The following is a 25,624-nucleotide window of genomic DNA, read 5'->3' on the forward strand; positions in this document are numbered from 1 at the left end:
ACAAAAAAAACAGATAGATATGGTAATAAGTTATAGTAAGGCGGATGTTAAAAGCATAATCAAAGAAGAAATGAGAAAGAAGTAGCAAGTGACTCCACTTGCAAGAATGTACTACAGTAAAAAGCAAAAGCAAGAATGTACTACAGTATCCAGAAGAGGGTAGGAGGTATGAGAGAAAATAGTTGGAATTATAGGGAAGAGGACATTATTTCAAGAATGGGATTTGGGCATACTGGATTGAATAGTACGCTTAAATTAATAGGGAAGCATGAAACTGGGATGTGTGAGGTCTGTAATATTAACGAAACAGTAGAACATGTAATTATTAATTGTCATAATTATAAGGAGGAAAGGATGAGGCTGAAAGACTGGTTTAGAAAAGAAAAAATTTGATTTGAAATGAAGGAACTATTACAAATGAATTCAGGGCATGTAGGGTATAGAGCGATATTTGTGTTTTTGAGTAATACGGGGCTTAGTAGAAGGATATGAGTTTAGTTTCCTTAGAAAATTGTATTTATTAATAATGAAAGTGTATGAATATTAATAATGTTATTAGATATTTATTGGTTTTATTATGGATGTATGTAGGTATTTATATATTTAGTTTAAGGGTAGTGAGGAAACGCTATTGTGATCCACACTCCATATCAGAAGGTGGCGGTAATGCACACTTAAAAGTTGTTTGCCAATCGCCATTAAAAGGAAGAAGAAGAAGAAGAAGAAGAAGAAGAAGAAGAAGTGACTGACGGAAGGTGACGAAAAGCAACGGAAATAGCCGAGAGTTTACGGACGTAAAAGCTCACATGGCGGATGCCAGCAGAGAGAGAACTGAGTGCAGAAAGAGGAATAAGCGATCGCTTAAGAGATCAATATCCAGTGGTACAAGTGTCTTTTGTGTGGAGAAGCATTCGGGCTTAAAATATGATGTGAGTGAAACACGGAAAGAAGGGTAAAGTGCACCAGCGAACAGTCATCCCAGGGATGCTGATGGTTATCAACCTAAAAAATCAACAAAATCCAACAAAAACTAAGAAAAATAACAAGAAAGATTAAACAAAGTAGTTAAGAAAGCAACTTAACAAGCAAATTCATGAAGGAAGCTAAATGAACAAACTGATGTGCCTATCAGGATTTGTGTACCACTGAATTGAACTGAAACTGAGATTAATTGGACAATCTGAATCTTGGATCTTGGAAAATACTGTTTAATCAGTTGTGGAATCTGCTGGTAAATGAATACAAGTTGTGGAAAGTCCATTTGGAGTTGTTCTGTGTGTCTTTGTGAATGACTGATGCTCATTTTCGAGTTAGAGGCAGATGCTGTGTAAATTTCCCTGGATAACTCGACATCCATTGAGAGTCAAATTATATATTATATTTTATTATATAAATTAAAACCATTAGAGGATTTTGGTCCAATAATTATTACCTCTGTTTTGTCGGAATTGAGTAGAAAGAAATTTCTGGCCACCCAATCTTTGATTTCATTGATACAATGTTTAAATATCGCTAATTTGGAGAATTGTGAAATTTCGTCAGGTTTTGAAGAAATATAAAATTGGTTATCGTCGGCATAACAGTGGAAAGTTATTACACGATTCCTGAAAATATCTCCCTAAAAGAGGTTCTAAAACTGATCCCTGTGGCACTACATACTTTTGTTTTGTTTGACAATTCCTCATTTACATTAATAAAGTGTTAGCAGTCTGCTAAATAGGACGTAAACCATGCTAATGCAAGTCCGAAAATACAAACACAATTCTCTAGCCTACTCAAGAGAATGTCATGATCTATCGTGTCGAAGGCAGCACTAAGATCTAAAAGCAACAGAAGTGATATGCAGCCGATAAGAGCATGATAAGAGCAAATCATTTGTAATCGATAAATGCTAATCCTAATGTGCCATTTTTATTATCTATGTGAAAGTTGAAGTCACCAACATTTAAAGCTATATCTACAGTAACTACAACATCTAATAAAAAATTATCCAAGGAAATCAGAATAAGGCCCTGGTGGTCTATATAATGTAGCATAGGCAAAATATTTAGTTTTTTATTTATATCTGATGGTGTCACATTAAGCATTATTAGTTGAAAAGACTTACATTTATATCCTGACCTCTGAGTAACACCAAAAACTTTACTGTAAATTGCAGCAACACCTCCTCCTCGATCCTTCAGATGAGGCTCATGTTTATAACAATAACCTTTGTGTTGTAGTTTATTTGACCTGTTTGACGTCTCAAGGCAGCCAGCAGGCATTCGGTTTAACCAGTTTGTCTGCTTCCTGACCTGGGTCCAGTTAGTCATATACTATCATTATTAAGACTATGAGCCAAATTACTAGAGAGGAGAGTGGCACCTTCGCTGGAGGGATGAGTCCATTTCTCTTTAGCAGGTCAGGTCTAACCCAAAAACTCTTCCAACTGTCTATAAATCCTATACTTTTTTCTGGACACCGAGACGTTGTGTCGATAAGTTGACACTAGGGGTCACTCTTGGGAGCCCAGACATCTCCGATCTTTGAGAAAAGGCCAATGAGAATTGGCGTGTGGAATTTCCATGCCACTCCCCCGGACATACGGTTATAAATGGAGTGCCGCTTGCAAACACACACTCAGGTTTCGCACTGAGGAGCTGAGCCAAAACTTTATTTTGATACATTTTAACAAATTACAACAACAAATTAAACATTCCTTGACAACCACGGTGGCCTAAATAAAATGAAAAAGAAAATACAAAAAATACATAAAACACAGTAAAACAGTAAAATAAAAAGTGAGAGATAAAAAAATATATATATCCCCTTTTTTTTAACAACATGGAATAATTAAAAGTTTCACACCAGTCAGTTCACCTTCAATGCCTCAATGTATATACTAATAGGTGTCCACCTTTGTATGAAAGTGTCCAGTTTCAGTTGGAGTTGGGCAGTCATATGTTCCATTCTATAAATAGATATAAGTTTTTCTCTCCATTGACTCATTTTTGGTGGGTGTGGCTTCATCCAATTAATTGTAATGGTTTTTCGTGCACATAGTAGGAGGACATGCAGAATATATCTCTGGTTTTGACTACAAAAATCTTGGGGTATTCCTTCAAGCAAAAAATACAAGGGAGTAAAAGGCAGATCTAGATGCATAATTTTCGTAATCTCATCCTTAACTCCTTGCCAAAATGTAACTAATTTTGGACATTCCCAAAATATGTGTGTGTGGTCTCCTACTTTCCCACACTCGCTCCAACATTTCTCTGTGTAGTGTGTGGGTGACGTAGATGTCACCCATTGGTGATGCCAAATTAGGAAGTGCGTATTTAAATGAGCTGCGTTTGTTTTGTGATGTGATCGGTTGTAACACCCGCCCTATTCTGTGTCGTCATTTTGCCTCGACGTGCTGCAGGGAAAAGGTATGTGTAAGCGGTTGTTTTCGATCTGTTTTCTTATGATATGACTTAAATATTCTCTGTTGGCGCTGATATAGACTGGGAGGTAGCATGCAAATCGGTTGGACCACTTAATACAGGAGTGGATTGGTTGGGGTTGGCTGGTTGTTTATTCAGGTGAGTGGCGTTTGTGTGGGCTCAATGTTGATTTGCGTGCGCTTATAGTGTGTATCATTGCAGCGTTCTGTGGCGTTGGTCGTTTAGTGGCATCTGTGCACCAGCTGCAGTTCACCTATGTAAATAAAATCATCACCCTTGGTATGTACCGAGCATTTCTTTCACTAGGATTGATTTTACCATATTCTGACTCTTGATATCTCTGTGTTGGATAGGTTGGGCATGATGTGCTGCAATATTTGGCAGTAGCGCGAGCGGCCCGGTCAGCGCTGTTGTCTCGCTCAGATTTTATGATATTGTCCTCTTTTCCTTTTGTTTTGTTTTCCGTTAACCTGGTTTGTGTTTTTCTGTCTAAGAACGCAATATTGAATTGGTGTGGAGTTTCTTTTTTTTGTATGTTTCACTGCTTCTTAGTTTTGTTGTTATTATGTGTCCGCGATTTAAGTTGATTTATTGAATATTTTGTTTTTTTTGTTTTTGTGTGTTAGTGATTTAAAAGGAGTCATTCTCCTGTGTTTGTAGATTCATTATTGTGCTTATTATTTTCTGGTATTGACATGTGCCAGTGGTGTGACATTGTTTATTGTGTTGTACTCATTTTCTTTCTTGTTGAATATTCCCATGCAGGAGCTGAGGGCCACTTACGCGGGTGTCCTGGGGCTGTGGTAGTGGGGTCTCCCGTTCACTGAGAGTGCTCTATTTCACTTGTGTGGTGTGGTGGCGCGTGAGTATTGAGTGAGTTGTTCTTTTGCTTTTCTTGTAGGCCACTTCCAGCCGGAGGTGCCCAAAGTAGATGTCCTCCAGCCCTGTATGGTCATGTTGATGAATGTGTTTGAATTAATGAGTCCTTTTTGATTTATTTTCCTTTGGTACTTTATTGTTGCTGTAATTTACATTTCAACCCTTGGATTATTTCTTTGTAAATTCCTGTGTGTATGTTTGGAATTGAGTATTTTGTCTAATGCTCCGTTGAGGGGTGGTTTTACAGTGCGTCTGAGGTTTGTTGGAATAAAATCTAAATTTTTTTAGAACCCATGACTCTGCCTGGTTACTTGCTGATAACGAACCTGTGTGCTCTGAGTAGATAAAAGCCGGTGGCTTGTAATTCTTAGGGTGCAAGTCCCTAGGTGGCGTAGTTGACAACTAAAAAATTATATTAAGAATTATTTCCGTAGATTAGGCTGACTTCCATCTTGCCGGTAACCGTTCGGTCACATCTGCTTCTGGATTATCCACAAATTTTTATATCACCTGTGGTGTTCTAAAAAACCTGATTTTCGTTTTCCAGTCAAACTCTTTCCAGTTATGACTGTGGATGCCCTTATGACATCCTGTGCATACCCAAGTCTCATCCTCTATATGATCATTCATTTCAAACTCCCACTTTGTTTTAATATGGAACGTATTATCTGTTGAATCAAGCAGTAGTCTGCTGTATATGTGCGACATGTTTTTTATGTAGTGGGTGTTGTTTCTTTATATCAATGAAATACTGTTCCACATTAGTTGGGGCTTTTTTAATTATTTCCCTTTCCTTATGATTTGTGATATAGTTTCTTATTTGTAGGTATCTAAAAAAATCTTTTGATGATAACAGAAATTTTTCTTTAAGATCAGAGAAAGAGCGCAATGTATTTCCGTCAAAAAGCTGATCAATCATGGTAAGACCCTTCTCCGTCCATCTTTTAAAAATAGCATCTGCCCCGGCCATTTCAACGGTTGGTTCAATGTTGTGGCAAGAGGGACACAATGTCTCATTCCTTCCATTAGAGAGTGGAGGTTACATCAGTAACCATGACGTTCCCTATCTGTCACTCACTCGGCGTTGTGTCGATGAGTTGACACTAGGAGTCCCAATGGAAAACGCCACAAGAGCTGAACAGAGTTACGCAGACTGGCGGTGCAAGATGGGGAGAACACTGTGTGCCTCATAGCCAGCGCAGCAAGCCGTCATGTAACCCCAACACACTGGCAGGCATGAAGTGATTCCTTACACCTTGGGGAGCGGCTAACTGCTCAGAAGTTTAAGGACTGGCTGGCCCAGCCATAGCCTTCTCTCTATTGTTCTCCCCGAAGACAGGAACAAAATCATTCAGCTGGAGGCCATATAAGGTCCATGTTGGGGGTGTCCCTCCAAAGAGGAGGACACCTCGGAGACCAGATCCGGCCCCGAGAGGGGGAGGGGGAGGGGAGGGGGGGGTTTCTAAGTGGAATACAATACATTTTCTTACAGGGTCGGAGCGGAAGCACGTTGTGCGGAGCGGCACCGGGCTAGGTCCTACCCAAGGAGGGGAGGAGTTACTACAAACATGGTGACCAAGGACAGAGGCCCCTCTGACCAAGGAAGAAGTGGTTTACCAGCAGGGAAATATACGTCACCTAAGGAGACAACCAGCACATGTGGAGCACTTTAAGGCCTAAGTGACGCATGTTCTGGGGCGGTAGCGAGCCTCTCCGAAGACTCATCGTCTGCTGGGCTAAGGAGGAAGAATGTCCAGGATTCACACTTTTTTGCTGGGAAAGCAACTGGGAAAGAGCGCATGTCTTTACCTCAAGTCTTTACTTTTAGATCTTAGTGCTGTATTCGACACAATAGATCACAACATTCTCTTGAATAGGCTGGAGAATTATGTTGGAATTTGTGGAGTTGCAGTAGCATGGTTTAGGTCATATTTAGCAGACCGCTACCACTTTGTCTATGTAAATGAGAAATTGTCAAACCAAACAAAAGTAAAATATGGAGTGCCACAGGGATCAGTTTTAGGGCCTCTGCTTTTCTCCATGTATATGCTTCCCCTGGAAGATATTATCAGGAATCGTGGAATAAGTTTCCACTGCTATGCTGACGATACACAACTTTATATTTCTTCAAAACCTGATGAGATTTCACAATTCTCAAAATTAGCAGAGTGTATCAATGAAATAAAATTATTGGACCAAAATTACTCTAAAAATAAGCTGCTAAAATATAATTTGACTCTAGATGGATGTACTGTTACATCATCTTCAACAGCGAAGAACTTAGGTGTTATATTTGATACCAATCTGTCCTTTGAAAATCAAATTACAAATGTTTGTAGAACAGCATTCTTCCACCTAAGAAATATTGCTAAATTAAGGCATATGCTCTCTGTTGCTGATGCCGAAAAACGAATTCATGCGTTCATGACCTCAAGACTAGATTATTGTAATGCATTACTGGGAGGATGTCCAGCAAGATCAATAAATAAACTTCAATTGGTTTAAAATGCAGCAGCCAGAGTGCTAACAAGAACCAAGAAATATGATCATATTAGCCCCATTTTATCATCGTTACATTGGCTACCTATTAAATTCCGTATTAATTTTAAAATTCTGTTAACTATGTACAAAGCTTTGAATGGTCTAGCTCCGCAGTACTTAAGTGATATTCTACCGTGCTATATTCCATCACGTTCATTAAGATCGCAAAATTCTGGCCTGTTAATAGTTCCTAGAATATCAAAATCCACAATAGGAGGTAGATCCTTTTCATATTTGGCTCCTAAACTATGGAATAGTCTCCCAAACACTGTTCGAGATGCAGACACACTCTCTCAGTTTAAGTCTAGCCTAAAGACTCATCTATTTAGCCAGGCATACACCTAATTTATCCTCCAACCCACAATTAGGCTGCTTTAGTTGGATCTGCCGAAACCAGAAACCAGAAACAGTGATCATGATCTCTAACTCTGCAATACATTTTATGGCATCTATGCTTACATCTTTTTATTTGTTTCCCTGTCTCAACTTCGGGACTCCTATCCTGAGGTCACCAGAACCGGCTGGATCCAGCACCATTCCTGCTTCATGTTGGACTAAACTGCTACATGTCGCTGAATGATGATGACTAAATGCAGCCGGTGCCAGCCATATATCACTTCAGTCTTTTATGATGGACTTCAGAGGATGAACTGACGCCAACTCCAACCTGCATCACATCGGTCTATTGATGGACTACGATCTTGAAATGGAATGCATAGACTAACTATTGCCAACAAAAGCCTTCATCAGCCAATTAACAAGGACAATTGCATCTATGTGAACTTCTGCAATTAATCAAGATGGACTTCAAAGACTGTGGTCATTAATCTTACAGTTCAAACACAATCGATGTTTAAACACTGACCCTTAACCCTTACTTAGTTTAATAATTTTAAACCATGATTTTAACTATACATAAGTAATAGTTACATTACATTCATAATGTTAGCCAGAGGAGAACTGGCCCCCAAAGTGAGTCTGGTTTCTCCCAAGGTTATTTTTCTCCATTAATCTATATCTTATGGAGTTTTGTGTTCCTTGCCACAGTCGCCTACAGCTTGCTCACTGGGGTTATTAATACAATTATTATTTAATTATTTTTAAACACGATTAAGAATCGTATTTTATCTAAATTGCACAATGATGATTCATCGACTTTATAGACATTACAGTTTTATCGTCTGTTAATGCTGATCTTCTGTAAAGCTGCTTTTTCAAAGATGTGTGTTGTGAAAGGCGCTATACAAATAAAATTTACTTGACTTGACATTTGACACACACACACACACACACACACACCACACATGACATCTCACATACACAGATTGATGCCGGCATTTACAATCTTTTTAGATATGGGTTATGTGATTGTTTGTGGTGTTTAAGTAACTGTTATTGTGTTAGTTGGTTTTGTGTTCTTGGTTTTGTTTTCGGTACAATCAAAATACATATTCAAATAAGGCCAAAACGCTTCAAGTGCTAGTTATCTTTATTTCATGATAGATTTCCAACAAATCATCCTGCCTGCTGCTTATTTTCTGGTTCACATGCTGCATAGCCAAACAGATCTCCTGGTTTGATCCAGTTTTAAAGCATTGGCCACACCAATCCAATTGGACTATAGCATTAATGATTCTTGTCAGAGGGGGAACATTTATAACAGCAGGTTTTGTTTTAGTTTTGCTGTTTTTTTTTCTCTTCTGTTATCAAGTATTGTGTGGACTAGTTGCATATTGGGTGGCCTGATATTCTAGGCCCCATTTTGTATTTAATTGTTATATTTTTCCCCCACATTGGTTCATTCTAAGGGAGGAGCTTGACCCTATTAAAAGGGTACTGATAGAGCTCAGGGCTTTCTCTTTTTCTCTCACTTAATAGTAGAAGATCAAGAATATCAATCTATTGGGGTCTGGGTAGCTAAGCAAGTAAAGACCCTGACTATCACACCTGGAGTCGCAAGTTCGAATCCAGGGCATGCTGAGTGACTCCATTCAGGCTTCCTAAGCAACCAATTGGCCTGGTTGCTAGGGTGGGTAGAGTCATGTTGGGTTAACCTCCTCATGGTCACTATAACGTGGTTCACTCTCGGTGGGGCGTGTGGTGAGTTGTGCATGAATGCCGTGGAGAATAGTGTGAAGCCTCCACACACGCTAGGTCTCCGTGGTAATGCACTCAACAAGTCACATGATAAGATGCATGGATTGACTGTCTCAGACACGGAGGCAACTGAGATTCATCCTCTGCCACCCGGATCAAGGCAAGTCACTACGCCACTACGCGTGTATTTTATATGAGGCAGTACTTCCAGGTTGTTACAAAGTATTCAGGTGAAACTGAAGCATCCAATGGGTGTAGTCTCCGTATTCTTATAGACCTAATACAATTAACATAAGTATAATCGAAATGGCTTGAGAGGTTCACACATTCACACTTAACTCCAAAAAAGATTGAATCATAAACAATAGTCACCAATCAGACAATGGGATTGAACCATCAAGACCCATCACAGACAAAAGGGGATAGACCTAGGCCCCATTTTCACCTGGTACTAAGATGCAGTTTTGGTGATCCGATCACAAGTGGTCAGCACAAAATTTATTTTATCTTTCTGATTAGGTCACTGAAACCACATACGGAGGTATTCAGATGACCACATTGCATTTGAGGTCTGAAACGCAATGTGTTCCAGACAGAAGCAAAGCACCAACGCTTACCTGTCAATCAACTGATGCGCTAAAACAAGAGTTTAACTTTGCTGGTCACATGTGACTTTAAAAGGAAATAACTGTCTGTGGCGAGCCAGCCATGCATTTGTCAGCGTCGCCCATAGCAATCACCACACACCCAGAAGTGGAGAGAGCGGAGTGGCTTATTCAAACCCAGCTAAGATGAGTGAAGCTTGTTAACCTAAGTGGATATAAGCAGCTTCAGCTCAGAGAGAGTTGAACAACAGCTCACTAACATGTTCTCTTTTTTCCCACAGAGAGTGAGTAGAAACAGTGAGAAGTCAATTTCAGAATGTATACATTTTAGTAAACATCTCACAGAAACTTCACTGGATAATGTATATACATGTGATCAGTTAATACACGAGTAATGTTTGATTCATAAAAGCATAACAAGCAATATAAGCTTCAACAACCCTACCATAAAACATATTCAAGCATTATAGCAGGTGAACAATTTCACCATACAGATAACAGATATATATCAATCTAGACTGCAGTGATGCTGTCCTGAACCGTGTGAGTGTGACACGTGACAGCTGGTACTTCCTTCCTGTGTTTAAGGATATGATGTAATGGCGCAAGGATGAATGACATAAACCAGCTATTTTGGGTAAGGTGAAGGACATTGCTTTGAACACTGATTGTTTATGTAATTAATACATAATGGAAATTTGTTAATTTTTAAACAAAAAGAATGATAATATTAATAATAATGAAGTGCAGCTTTAATATTTGAGTCATAAAAACAACCAACACAGTTTCTGTTTTACTTCAGGCCCAAAATAACCCAGTTTAATCTTTTCTCAATATTTTTCTTTCAAAGCTTGCAGTAATTACAGATGACGTAATGACCGTAAAGAGCCATGTATGAAATTGCAGGAATTCCTCTGTGGCTTAAATAAACTTCTGAAAGAGTTTTTTTTTACCACTTCAGTGTTTCCTCAAATAGAAGAATGCTGTGGAAGAACTTTTCCTTTAGCACTAGAGCATATCCAGCAAGTGTCTGGCCTATTTTTGAACCTATCAAAATGAGAAATGATGTCCTTCAAAATGTGTAACATTTCTGAAATCTGTAATATTCAAATAAAAGATCAGGTTTCATATTTAGGAATTGTTATAATGAGAAATGAATTAAAAGAATTTCTTTAAATTTCAATCCATTAATTGATAGTCGACAGAAAAGGCTGTATTTGTGGCTCCAGCGAGATGTCTCTCGCTCAAGTAGAATCTTACTAGCTAAAGCAGAGGGTCTGTCAAGGTTAACATATGCTGCTCTCTCTCTCTCTCTCTCTCTGAATGTTGACACCATCATTACTAAGACGATTGATAAAATTCTCCTTAACTTTGTATGGAAAAATAAAACTAATTTTGTTAAAACATCTGAGAATAGGGTGTTATAGAACTTTATTAATAATCCCTCCTCTATTTGGGATCTGATCCCTAATGTTATTTTTTGCAAACTAGGTGCTTTGAGATTTTTTTTAGAATGCAATTCTAACAAAATGACAATTCCTGTCAAATTGTCCCTCTTTCATAAGCAAATGTTATTGGCCTGGTCCCTCATTTTTAAACAATTTTATGCCTCACACATATCCCATTTGGTACAATAAGGACCTATTGTATAAACACAAATCGCTTTTATTTGATAGCTGGTTAAAGTGTGTGTATTTCAGTTTTAAATTAAACTATTATTTATATTGTCAAGCCGATTCTCGCCTCCTCCTTTCCATTAATCCCTTTACACTGGTGCCGATGCGCCGTAGTGGAGTTCTCGCCACGGTCATGGAGGAGGAGCCTGGAAGCGGGCGCTGACAGGGACAGGGAAGACCCCTACCGTCCGCCAGGGGTCGGAGGACTGTCTCTGATCCGCCCAGGAGTGCCGGCTGTCATCTATTTAGAGGGTGTATTGGAGAACTACGGTGTATTGGAGAACCGGCGAGTAGCCCTAACTTTTAAATTTTTTATTTATTTAATATAGTTTAATATAAAACTGAACCAAAAATACAAACACACACACAGGTGTCGGACAGCTGCCCGTAACTCTCTCTGTCTTTATCCCTCGAGAGGGTTAATCTTGAGTGCCCTCCACCCTGCCATAAACTCACAAATATCTTATAACTAACAAAGTGAAAGAAATAACATTTAAACTGATTCATAGAGTTTATCCAGTGTTCTCTCAAAACACATAAAATTATGTTAATACAAATGGTTTAGAGAGGCCTGAAACGTCTTTGCATATGTTTAGGGATACGGTGAAATTTTGGTTTGATATTCTTGATTTCAATAAGTGTTACGTAAATCACAATTTTCTTTTAAAATAAAATAAAAAAGCTCTCAGATCTTACATGGATTGTCTACATAATGTATTCCATATTGCTGTATTTTTTCCCTTTGCATTTAATCTTACAGTTCTCTTATACCTATAATATAACATATATGGCATATTTTCCTTTGTATCACGTTTTTTTAATAAACAACTGTATGGATTTGAAGGGTTTTTATTTGCCAAATATTAACTAAATTAATGATGTGACTTGCACTGCAATTGCATTTTGCCTTTGTAAACCAAAAATGTGGTTTTGTCTCCTAAAAATCATTATTTTTGTGCAACTGGTAATCGTCGTTAACAGCTTGTAAAGGGAACAATGGAAAGGAGGGGGCGAGAACTGGCTTGACAGTATAAATTATATTTTAATGGTAAACTGAAACAAAATGAAACAACAATCAACACACGACGGTCAGCTGCCCATAAACATTCTCTCTCGCACCACTGTCCTCAGTCGGCCTTTATCCCTCTCAGTGGCTTGATTAGCCTGATAAGGGACCGGGTGTGTAGAATCACAATCCCCGCCCTCCGTCCTGTTACACAGCTGTCGTATCTAATAATGGGTCAGACTGAAGATGGTTCATTGGATGATGTGTTGCATTCCTTGCATTGTATAAACTCTGAGCGTTTAAATGCTGTCATGTTTAATTAGTAACACGTTTTGTGCAAATTTAGATACATATACAATAAGATACAATCAGTGGTTCAAATTTACAACATCTGTTACAACAGTCATTATATGTGTGCATTACGCATTGATTTTAAACAAATGTTCTTACAAGTATAAGTGTGTGGCAGTGGCATGTAATCAGTTTTGTTCCAATTGATAACATGTTTTAACTGTTAACATTATTTAATTTTACACAATTCTTTCTGATCACCCCTTAGAATGTGTACACATTATAATACTGCCAGTCATGGGCGCAGGATTTCATCTGATGTTATGCACAGAAATCTGCTTTGTACCTTATAACCTTATATCTAAGGAAGTCCAGGGGCATGCTCCCCTGGAAGAATTTAGAGTCACGAATCGATTCAGACCATTCTGTACACCTGTTTTGTCACTGGGGGCAGTGCTTCAAATTTCAGTTAGCATAGACCAATTTTAGCAGAAGAACTTTTGACCTAATGAACTTTTGCCAAATTCACAGTTCTATCAGTCTGTAACCCCTGCAGGTAGATAGTGGAACTACTAGACACTTTCAAGTGTTCTTGTGAAAGGAAAAGCTTTAACAACGGATTGCAGTGCTACAGCCACCAGGCATACGCTTCAGGGTAAAACTAAAGAAACGCTCACTGATGATCTAATTGATACATTAAAATGTGGAGACTCCAACGAAGTCCAAATAAAGGCATCAGCTTTTCATCTCAATAATAAATGAGCCAATCCATCAAATCGCCACTGAATTTCACCTCCGATCAGGGAAATTGGGTCGATTTTATGGAGGCAGTACCATCTGCGTTAGAATTGATCAAACAACTGGACAATGATATATGATATCATTTTAATTATTTTGTTACTTTGTAACTTTTATATGTTATATTTTGGATCATATGCATTTACATAATGTACTATACAATCTTTTATACTGCATTGAGCAGTATAAGTATTGAGCTGCCCTTACGCCATACGTTAAATAAATTATTTTATTTTTAACCCATTTATTAATGACAGCCATTTAAAAATAGCTCTGTATTCTGATTGAATAATAATAATTAAAAAACTCAAACAATATAAGAACGTGTCTCTGACATATTTAAGGAGTTCTTAGCTACACCATTCATCTCTATGGCAATACTTGGCTGGTGCCTTGTAGTACCGATACACGATTTGAAGTTGCTCATGTACGCCCAGGTCTGACATCAGGTGTATTATGATTTAATCTGTTTATTCGTCAATAGCAGAACATGTGTCGTTTCAACCTGTGTCTGCTTCTGTCCACATCCACCATTAGACATTGATGGAATTACAGGATACCTGGTGTGGAAAATACTGAATTCTAGATTCAGAGGGTATCAGATGTTCTTGTGGACTGGGAGGGTCTGGAAGAAAAATTGTTCCGTCATTGTTACAACCCTTCCTGTAAATTGACAGACAGTTTAACTCCTCCTCTAATCACCACACAGGACGAAGGTGAATCGTTTACTTCTTTAATGATGACCAAAAGTAGGGTAAAACTGAAACCAAAGATATACATAAATGAGTACTAAATCTTCACATTGGGTCTATTCACGTTTTAAACAATACTAGTACAAATAACTTGTTATTTTACACAATTAAATTACTATTTAAAGGTTTTTTAGACATAACTTAACTCAGACTATTCTGATTATACCGCAGCCGGGTTAAGAGAACACCCGAAAATCTATACAACAATTATAACAACATACATCTCATCTTACATGATAATATTCCTAAGCATAGATAGATGACGTTAAAGAACGTTACATACCGACGATGATCGTTTATAGCTTGAACGTGAGCAGAAAGACTTTCTTAAGGAGATTGATACACGAATACAAGACACAGCAGACGGAAGATATTACTGAGCGCTCTCTGATGACATCATTAAAGGAAGCCGCAGAACGAACGTGACTGTGATTTATTCAGAGTACCACCAGAGGGGGACAACAAGTAACAATACAGAACAAAAATCTTGGCTCGCTCTCTCATCTCTTGGAGCATGCAGCTCCCCTGCAACCAATTGTACTCTTTAAGATTATCAAAAATATGATTTATTCTCAATAAAAAGTGCTATGTCCTATACACCAGGCTCTCAGATAAAAATACAATTAAAAAAGCTTACATTTTATATGAATGTATATGGGAAAATGTATAGTTTAGCTGCTGTAACTGGTTTTAATTTCTTTAGTTTTAACAATTCTTATTCACTTTTATTTTTTGCCTTCAAATTTTCATTGTAAGTAGTCTGTATTCTCAGATTCATATCTCTTTATTCAGATCATTTTAGTTGGGTGTCTCAGTCCATTTTTCAGAATCAAAATTAGCTTTATTACACAAGGAAATAAATGTCCATCCAGACTGTCCGTTGTAGTTTCCTTCTGTCGGATTTGGTGGCTGAACCAAACCAGAGAGTTATAGATGTACACAGGACAGACACAAAAACCTCTTCTGAGCCTTTTTCATGTCTATGTGGGTGTCCCACTTCAGGTCCTGTGAGATGGTAGTGCCCAGGCACCTGAATGACTCCACTGCTGCTCAGAATGGTGAGTGGGGATTGGGGGGATTTCTCCTGAAGTCCACTATCATCTCCACTGTTTTGAGCGTGGTCAGCTCAAGGTTGTTTTGACTGCACAAGACAGCCTGCTGTTCAAGCTCCCATCTGTATGCAGACTCGTCACCACCGCGGATAAGGCCAATGACCATGGTGTCATCTGCAAATTTCAGGAGCTTGACAGAAGTGTCCTTTGCAGTGCAGTCATCAGTGTACAGTGAGAAGAGCAGTGGAGAGAGAAAGCACTGATCCACTGACAGATTGTGATTGCCACGGAGAGCTGTGTAAATTTGGTTGAGAGAAGATCAGGCATGATCCACAAATAGGATTCTTGCAGAAGTCCCAGGTCTATTGAGGTGTTGCTGGATATAATACAGTCTTTATGTTGACAGCATCATCCACAGACCCCTTTGGGAGGTAAGCAAAATGAAGGGGATCTAGCAGAGAGTGATGTCCTTCAAGTGGGCCAACACCAGTCTCTCAAATGACTTGATGGCCACAGACGTGAGAGCAACAGGTCTGTAGTCATGAAGTCCTGTGATCACCCACACTTAGTGAATTATGCTATATTATAATTGTGTATTTCATACTTTGAATAGAGACAATTAAGACAGGGTAAAACAAAGATTCATCTAATTTATTCACATCAAAGTATTTCATCAGAGTTGTACATATAATGTGTAATGTACATAACACAGAGTACTTTCAGCTAAGCATAGCAAGATTTTAAAGAAACTAGGCAAAATATCTTCAATAAAGCAAAAGGTTAAAATGTCACGAAAGCCTATTGCACAGTTTAATGCCGTTTTAAAACAAACAACACAATATATTTAACAAGTCTTCTTTCTACATTGACCAAGCAAGCAAACTAGACATATACCAACACAAGCCCAACTTTTGCCATCTATTCAAATTTAGGTTGAAAAAGATTAAGCCATGAGAAAAACATCTTTGTATTGTTGAACTTGTCTCTGTAAAATACTTAGAACCTTACAAAGATCTACTTGTTAAACAGATTCAAAAGGTTGACATTCCAGATGGTATGTTCAGTAATCAATTATTTTTCCAAATTAAATAGCTGAAGTATATATATACACAACTATCAGTCACAACATTAAAACTGTTTAGGTCCCCCTCGTGCCACCAAAACAGCTCAATAGCATTCTGAGATTATATTCTTCTCACCACAAATGTAAAGAGCAGTTATCTGAGTTCATGTAGACTTTGTCAGTTCAATTCATTCTCTGTGGACCTCTCTCATCAACAAGACATTTCCATCAACAGAACTGACACTTACTGGATGTTTTTTGTTTTTGACACCATTCTGAGTAAATTCTAGAGACTGTTGTGTGTGAAAATCCCAGAAATACAGAAACCAGCCCACCTGGCCCCAACAATCATCCATGCGATTATTTAATCAGCCAATCATGTAGCAGCAGTGCAGTGCATAAAATCATGCAGATACAGGTCAGGAGCTTCATTTAATGTTCACATCAACCATCAGAATGGGGAAAAAACTGATCACAGTGATTTGGATCGTGGCATGATTGTTGGTGCCAGATGGGCTGATTTCAGTATTTCTGTAACTGCTGATGAGGGGGACCTACACAATATTTGGCAGGTGGTTTTAATGTTGTGTACATATATTAGGGATGCACCGAAATTTTGGCCGAAAAAAGGCCGAAAATATATGCCTTCACGCCCCTCATTGCTCAGGTTTCACTCTCAATCGATCTAGCCATAATCACGGCACTACCCAGCAAAGGCCGATTTCAGTGGTGTGGAAATACTTCAAAGCAACGCAACAGTGGCTCGGTTCAGCGACGTGGCCAGGAGGACACAACGTCTCGTTCGGAGGTTACATCCGAACATTACATTACATTACATTACGTTCCACGTCTGTCGCTCACTTCGACGTTGTGTCGAAGAAGCAACACTAGGGGTCCAATTTAAATCACGGCATGCACTGAGCCATGTACGTGTACTGCTGACACAGGAGCGGGCAGGTATTTTACATGCCAAAGCGACCGGAAGTGCCAGGCTGCATGTACCCTTCCACAACGCCCCATAAAATCATCAATGCCTTCTGGTTCTTTACCCCCGACAGGGTGGAACAAGGCGACGTGCCAAGCATGGGAGCAGGCCGCGCCAGGGCCATCTTAACGCTATCACATGCATCGGGGAAGGCAAACTTTCCCAGTTTTCCTATTCTTTCAGGGGGAAAAGACCCTGCGGAGACCACACCTGCCCAGACTGGGGGAGAAAAAGAGTAGTGAAATACATCACATGGGCTTTTAGGTCACATGTGAAGAATGGCATTGGGCTGGCAAACTGAATTTCATAACCGAGTGGAATGGTCCTGGCCAGCCAGCGTGACGGATTGGGAAGTGACAGCAACCAAGCTCCTTGCTAGAGGCACTAAGGGGACGATTATTTTTGACATACCCAGAAGGGCTTCGCCGCAGGGCTGAGTAGGTAATGCGGCGTTGGGAGGCAAAAACACGTCCCGAGGCTCTGGTGCTGAGAGAAGACTCGAAGCACTTTCCTTGCTCCGCACACCCTGCAAGGGGTGGGTTATTGAGTGAGGAGGAGGTCCCGCGGAGGCGTCCTCTAGACTCGTCAGAACCGGCTGGCCGGGGGACAACAGTCGTGGGGCTGGAGGCAAGAGGTCTGCATCCAATGTGCCGGGAATGTTGAGGTGTGGTGGCAGAGTGCCGTGAGAATGGCATTTGCGGGCCAGGTGACCCAGAGACAAAGGGAATTGCTCTTTTATTGAGAATATGGGTACGGCAAAGTAAATAAGTTTAACTGAAGATTCTCCTCCCGGCCTCCACCCCCACGGTGTGGTCTGCTTACCAGGTCCGGAGCAAACATCTTGGTCCCTGGGTCGTCTGTCTCAGGAACACTTGGGAGCCTTCCGGGTCCTCGAAGGGGTTCGTGAGACCGGGGCCGTGCACCTCCTGCGGGGTGCTCAACGCTGGGGCTGAGAGCTGGGCCCGGGTTGAGGCGGAGCTGTACGTTTCTTGGGCGGGGCACGGGCTGCACTGGAGGTGCGGCGGGGCATGATGTGAGATATGGCCTCCGTCTGCATTTTCACCACTGAAAACTGCTGGGCGAAGCCGAAGAGGCCGAACTGGGAGACAGGTGCGTCGAGGAAGCGTGTTTTGTCCACTTTGCGCATCAGACTGAGCGTGCTGGCCCGAAGGCGGCAGCCCAGTTGAGTCATCCGTGTCAGACAACAGACCACTCTCCGATGCAGCAGCGAGCTCATGCAAAAGTCTCAAGAGTCAATCATTGGCATACAGTTCACAGCAATCCATTTCACAAGTGAATTTGTCAATCAGTTGGAGATTTATTATGAGGGCTTGTTTAAGGGCCCGTCAATATACACCTACGTTAGACGTCTCGGGTGTGTTGCGTCATAAACAGAAAATGTTTAGGTCACTGTTTCAAGTTAAATATAGTTTAATGCTCAATCTTTAAACACATCGTGAGATCCCTCAGATCGCATTTGCGCTCCTTCGAGCGTTTTGAATGCAAGAACGTAACGTATGTTTTTGTTGTTCTGCTGAAGTGTTTTCTTCACTGTATAAACTGCGCTTTGCTCATACAGCTGAAATTTCACTTACTGCCCTCTGGAGAAAACAGGTGGTACTGCAAGCTTGCATTTCTCAGGAATCTTCCTTATTATGGGCATGTGATTAATTGCGTAAAAAAATTGTAACACGTTATTTTTTGTAAAATTAATTAAAACAATAAATAAAAAATAAAAAAAGCCCTATCTAGAACGTTACATTATTTGGATAATTGTACAAAAAAATCTGTTAAATTTGATTGTTAAAGAACTGAATAAAGAATAATGTTTTAATATATTTTCTGCCCAATTTTGGTGTTACTTTCAATAAAAGTGTGATCATTTTATTGGTTTGAAAATTCTGGGCCGAAACCGAAAATTCAGGATGCATTTATATATATATATATTTCCGATGTCTCTTCCAGTTCAGACATTGACAACACTACTCGTAAATGAATAAATGCCTATATGTAAAAACAATAACTAAATTAAATTAATAAATGACAACATGTATAAATAACTAATTTAAAGGCATACTGTATGTTCACATAATAGGCATATTTGAGAGTGCCCCCCCACACACCTTCATCAGATGCAAGAAAACCATCAGCGCAAGAATCAAAACTTCAGATCATATTACTTCCAGAATTTTAAATAGTTCAAGTTAAACACAGTTCCAAGGAATCCAAACATCCACTGGACCAACATTACAGAACCTCACTAATATAGACTGATGATGCTTTTAACTCAAACACAATTATTGTTGTTTGGACGATGAGTGGGAGCAGAGAGTAACAGTACATTAAAATACCAAATGCTCTTTAACGCTCATCCATACTGAGCTAGATTAAACCAAAGCATAAATCTGGAAGTGATCTAATATTTACAAACTCATTTGCAATGAAAAGGACTAATGGCAGAGCTAAAGGAAAAAAACATTTATAAGGACTCCCTGAACTCTCACCTATGTGCTTATGGCTGTCAGTCTCTGGCTTGTGTCTCTAATGGCTGCCAGCAAAACTCACACATGAAGCCAAGTGTGTGCATGAAAGTAGCAGCATTAAACCATCTGTATTCAACTGTTATTGCTAATTAGTTTTAGGCCCCATTTCATGTTTGTGGTGTCAAACATATTCATTATAGAAACAATTCACTTAAAACTAAAAATGCTGCCATAATTTATTCACCTTCATGTTGTTCCATGAAACAAAATGAGAGATTTTAGAGAATGTACTGTTTTGTTTTTGTTTGTTTTTACTTTCAGATACATTAGAATCACAGAAACTGAATTAGTTTTGGTTTATAACATGCAGTCAGTTAATGGGACGATAGGGAGAAATCATGCATAGAGTTTCTTAAGACCTCACACACCCAACTGATCACATCATCAATGAATGTCAACTAACCAAAAGAGTGTAGTATCATAGTGTCATGATCTCTGCCTGTTTGTCTACAAGTACACGGGGTGTGGGCTGCTTTTTACATAAACAGATTAATCCCCAAAGTAGTCAAGAAAAAAATAGCAAGCAGAAAGATTTCTGCATGACTAACCATTTTGATCATGTATACCTCTACATCAGTTGAAAGTTTAGTAAAGTAAGCTTATACACATAACACAATGTTTATGGTATCAAATATTTTAGGGCAGTTGAAACAGGCTCTGTTCCAGAATCTAGTGACTGTCGACTACTTTCTAATGCAGCATCCTAAGTGTCTTAAATGAGCTCACAGAGCCATCAAAGGGTCTGATCTCATAAAAAATACATGACTGTGGTGAATTTTTTTTGCCAAGATTCATGACAGTCATAAGGTGAAATGTTCACTGTGGCGCTAAATTGAGTGTTTAAAGTTAATTCTGTTTTATGTTTATAAAGTAGGCTAAATTGCGCTCTACAATATCCTTTCTCAAGCCCGGGTCGGTACAAAAGGTTCAGTTGTCCACCCTTATTGGCAGCCCTGTGTAGGTATACTGTAGTATTGTGATTCTATGACACCAGTTTGAATTTTCTTGCTGATATGCAAAGACAAAATTACACACCCAAAAAACCATGAGCTTTAATTAGTAAATGACAAAATATTTAGTTGTTTTTTTCAAAAACTGAAGGCTATGTGTGTTATGTGCCAGTTTAGCCAGTACTTTACTGGTTTGAGAATGATTTTGATTGGTGGTTGTCACATCCACATTGAACTCTGAGGTTCTGTCCACACAGCCAACAGCAGAAATGTTCCTTATGCCAGAAGCTCCCATCAGTGTCTTGATGAAACAACACTGAGAAGATTATCTACACAAAAGACAAAGAGAGACACATAGAGAATCAATATAAAGGTACAGTATATAACATTTAGCATCAATTATACTACATATAGTTCCAACTTTAAATTCAGAGCCTCGACTGAACTACCCTTACCAACTCAGTGTCCTAATTTTCTTATTCTTTCTAATCCTTTAGTCCTTTTTAAGCCTTAAACTAAAAGAATATGTTTATCTGGCTAAGAAGTGTATAGATTTACCTCATCACAGCCCAGACAGCGAGGTCTGATGCTCTGGCAGTAATGACGTCCACACAGCAGTGCTCCGTCCTTCCAGAAGTAGATGAGGTCCACTAGAGCTTCACCACACTCACTGCACACAAAGCAGGTGGGGTGCCAGAGTCTCTCATACCCGCACCTGTCAGCGTACACTACAGGACTGTCCATCGCTGCCACCTGACCACAACCACTGCAGCTCTGAGAGAGACAGACCGTCGTTAAGTCATTATTTATATTATTATCTATAAATATTGTTATTAATCATTTCATTTGAAAAGGTTACTAATGAACATTCAAGAAATCCCTATTTCAGGTACTAGGACCATAACCACCATAGACATTTGGGAACATCATCCAAGATTATTACCCTCAGCTTTGCAACACTTATTTCTAATAAAGGCAGATTATTTCAAATCTGTCACAGCTGGAAATTTCAACATGATCACACAGGAAATCGATATTCTGCTTCGCAATGTTCATGTACCTTGAAATTGATCCCATTCTACTGAATTATTTGATCCCATTCTACTGAATTATTGATAAGCACCATTCCCCATCAGACAATTCTGCATCAATTTACCTTTCCCTCTGAAGTTACTGATAGAGTATTGCATAAGAAATCACTGAGACACAGGTTCTGGTCCCATGGAAATCAGGAAGAACAATAAAAAATTGTTTGTATTTTTGTACTTGTTTCCTCTAAAAATATCTATACATGCCTCAAAGAAAAACATGAGAAACAGAATGGGATGAAACTTTAAGTCTCGTTTTAAGAGAAAACTAATCAAACTTGGTGGGGTTATGCTTAAAACAAGAAAAAAATATTTGCCAATTGGTTAAGAAAAATAAAATACAATTTATTATTTTTGTTTCTTACTCCACTGGCAAAGAGTTTTTTTCTTTTTATAAGCATAAACATGACTAATTTTGTCTTGTTTTCAAAAGTGTCATTTTGCTTATCAAGTTTAAGAATTGTTCCTGGAAAAATTCCTGATAAACAAGACAAAAATACTCAATAAGAAAACAATGTATTTTTGCAGTGTAATTGAGTTCACATAAACAAAGGTGAGCATAATTCAGAGGTTGGATTGTTGCTCTAAAATTACATTTTTACTCCACTGACAGTTAGGTTTAGGTTAAGGGCTGGGCTTTGGGTTAGCAAGTAGAATTTATAAATATACAGTCCTGTTGACTGCATTACATAGTTTACAACTAAAAATACAACACACTTTCAAAAACTGTCAAAAACACTTCCAGCTTTGGCCACTGGGGTCAGTTGTTTGATTGGTCTGGAAATGTACATAAATTAAACAGATTACAGGGTAAATTCTGGTTGCATGTATCACGTATTTATTTTTTGTGCCTTGAAATATATAATTTTTCTTTCAATATATGTTTTTAGAAAATGTATTAAAATATTTTAGAAAACAAACCAAATAATAAAAGCATGATATTTTAATTTCACTAAAAGCAAGGAAGAATAACATTATTTGATTCTAACCCATTGAAATGTAATTGTGTAATAATTGTGTAATAATTGTGTAGCATGTGCCAGTCAGACTTCACTTCAGTCTACTACGATGGACTTCACAGAGGATGAATTGATGCCAACTCCAAGACATGGGATACTTCATGTGCCACTGTCTGAACCTTGGACTCAGGATGGACTTGACCAAAATTACCTGCCATAAGCTTCCAGCCTGTCTTCGATGCCCCTCACTGACTGTTACTTGTATCAACTAGGTCAAAGGATGGAGTACACTCTCTTACAATGGAATACATAGACAATGAACTAAATGCCAACATAGTTAGTTTCATCAGCCAAATAACAAAGAATACTGCATCTACGTGCACAGTTAATACAGTGTGGACGTCGAAGACTTACAGTTAACATAAATCATTTGTTTAAACATACTAAACATAAATAACTGAGTTTACTAATTTAAACTACTATAATTGTATCTACAGATAAACAACAAATATTGGTTTATTCATATTGTTTAGCCAGAGGGGAACTGGACCCCAAAGTGAGCCTTTATTTTCCCAGGGTTTTTTTCCTCCATTGATTAACCAACATCTTATGGTGTTTTTTGTTCCATTCCACAGACACCCTTTGCTTGCTCACTGGGTTTCTAAATACAATTATTATTTACTGTTTAAGGCACAATCTAAAATAAAATTTGTATCAAATAGCACAATGATGACTAAGACATTACAGCTTTATTTTCTGTTATAGCATAATTTCCTGTGTGTGTTGTGAAAAGCGGTACACAAATAAAAATGACATGAGAACTTATAAAGGTGGGTGTACAAATTATTTGATATTGCAACAAAACATTTTTTAACATAAAATTGATGCTTTGTGTTCACATTTATTTAGCATTACATTACACTAAACCATCTAAATCTAATGTTATTCATTTAGCTAAACACACAAACACATACAGTATGTAAAAAATAAACCTACACCACTGACAGACACGTCACCATGACAACAAAAAAAGACCCCTTAACCGGGGGTCTGATCTCAATGATGTCATGTATATGGAGAAGAGGAGGGTCCCAAGCACTCAACCTGAGGTACCCCGGTTAGGGGGTCTTTATGTTGTTGCCATGGTGACGTGTCTGTCAGTGGTGTAGGTTTATTTTTACATAAGGGGGTATTACATTAAGGGGGTATTAATACATCGTCACTTCATGCGTTTTTGCTGATCGGAAAGCTATTTGAAGTGTAAATGCCCTCCAGGATAGATTGGAGACAGATATACTGTACTGTACTCTACTGAAAATCCGATCACTCAAGCCACCACTGTAGGATTTAATATCTTTTGCTGTATTCATATTATTGCCTTCTTAAGATGAATCGCTAATGCTGTATTTCTTATTTGTAAGTCGCTGTGGTTAAAAGCATCAGCTAAATGAATAAATGTAAATGCAAACTGAGGATTAATTTTATGATCAATTGAAATAAGCAGATGTTTGTTTGGTTTCATAATGTCATTCACTTCTCATTCAGTCTGAGTATGAAGATGTAATTGTTTTAAAAACACACAAATTGTATCAGGTAGACTTCTGCTCATTCTATCTGTGTGGAAATCTGTCCTAAACATGGAATACATCTCAAATAACAGGTCAACATTCAGCTAATAATACCCTAAACACAAGCTGAAAAATGAATTTAGTCACAAAGCCTAAATCAAACTCATTTCAAACTCAAGCATTTACTTGCAATTGTACTATTCCAAACTCCTCCGTGGAAAAGAATAATGTTGAAGAATGTACATGACCACTCTTTTCCATATAATGAAACTGACGAAACTCGAAACTCTAATGAAACTCATTTTTGGATGAACTATTACTTTAATGCTTATAACTTGTAGTCAAATACTTCATGTTAGTAGAGGCTTTATCAGAGTCTTTTCAGATTTTTAACACTGTCTGTACAATGATGGATCATGTGGTGGAACTGAAATGTGCTCTGGAATTTGAACAGAAAGCATTTCTTTCTTAACCAAACATCCATCTAAGCTCTAAAAAAGTGCCCAAGTCGAAATAACTCATGTAAAGCATTAGTTTGGTGTAGGAGGAATAAAAACTCCCAGAAAATGTGATTTCTTCAGGCAAAAATGCCAAAAAGCTGGAAAACAGGCAGCACCGCACTATTCTCATCTGATTTAAAGAAAAAAAGTCAGTGGGACTTTACAAGGTAGTAATGAGTCCCAACAAAGCAGCTTAAGATAAACACTCATTTAGACTGTGGCTGTAAATCTGTATGTTTATTAGCAGCCTGTAGCTCTGAATGTACCATATGCATGTGTGTAAAACAGACATTCAGATCATCAGCAGGAGGAAAAATTCCTGCCCACTGAATCCATCAAAGTCACTAGCAATGCTATGATGACTGGAGGGCTGTTCCATAAGTGTGTCTTAAAGGAATGGTTCACCCAAAAATTAACCATTCCATGGGGACCGTACCGCAGAAAATACATTCAGGGGGACAAGTCCACACGGGGGCCCGACCTGTGGAGCACCTATTCCAGTACAGAGTAATTTGAGTACTCTCATTGGGTTTGATAGGGGAATTCCTCCGCTGAATTAGCGGACAAGATGGTTAGGGAGGAGTCATCCAGGGAGACGAGTTAGTGGGATCTCCTGGGATAAGAGCGCACGATATTACCTCAGCGGAGGGAAAGAACGCTAGGTGCAAGGCGCTAGGTCTGTTGTTACCGCGTTACCGAGTTCTACCGGAGAAACCGACTCAAACCTGAGATTGTAAAATCTTGTAAAGGTATTGGGTGTTGCCCACCCCGCTGCTCTGCATATGACTGCTAAGGAGGTGCCCTTGGCCAGTGCCCACGAGGATGCCACACTTCTCGTCGAGTGTT

The 25,624-nt window shown here is 38.8% G+C and overlaps 1 protein-coding gene across 1 annotated transcript in view; it reads right to left on the reverse strand.

The window, feature by feature from the left end:
- Positions 1-13,848: 13,848 nt before the first annotated feature.
- lmcd1 (LIM and cysteine-rich domains 1) overlaps positions 13,849-25,624 on the reverse strand; it is a 109,653-nt gene continuing 97,877 nt past the window's right edge. The window contains exons 5-7 of the mRNA XM_052121709.1: positions 21,222-21,437; positions 14,354-20,992; positions 13,849-14,078 (exon numbers count right to left, since the gene is read on the reverse strand). Of these exons, the coding sequence (XP_051977669.1) occupies positions 20,849-20,992; positions 21,222-21,437 (360 nt within the window). The 3' untranslated portion in view covers positions 13,849-14,078; positions 14,354-20,848. The remainder of the gene's footprint in view (positions 14,079-14,353; positions 20,993-21,221; positions 21,438-25,624) is intronic.

The sequence above is a fragment of the Xyrauchen texanus genome, chromosome 48, assembly GCF_025860055.1.
Source record: "Xyrauchen texanus isolate HMW12.3.18 chromosome 48, RBS_HiC_50CHRs, whole genome shotgun sequence".
NCBI classification, from domain to species: domain Eukaryota; kingdom Metazoa; phylum Chordata; class Actinopteri; order Cypriniformes; family Catostomidae; genus Xyrauchen; species Xyrauchen texanus.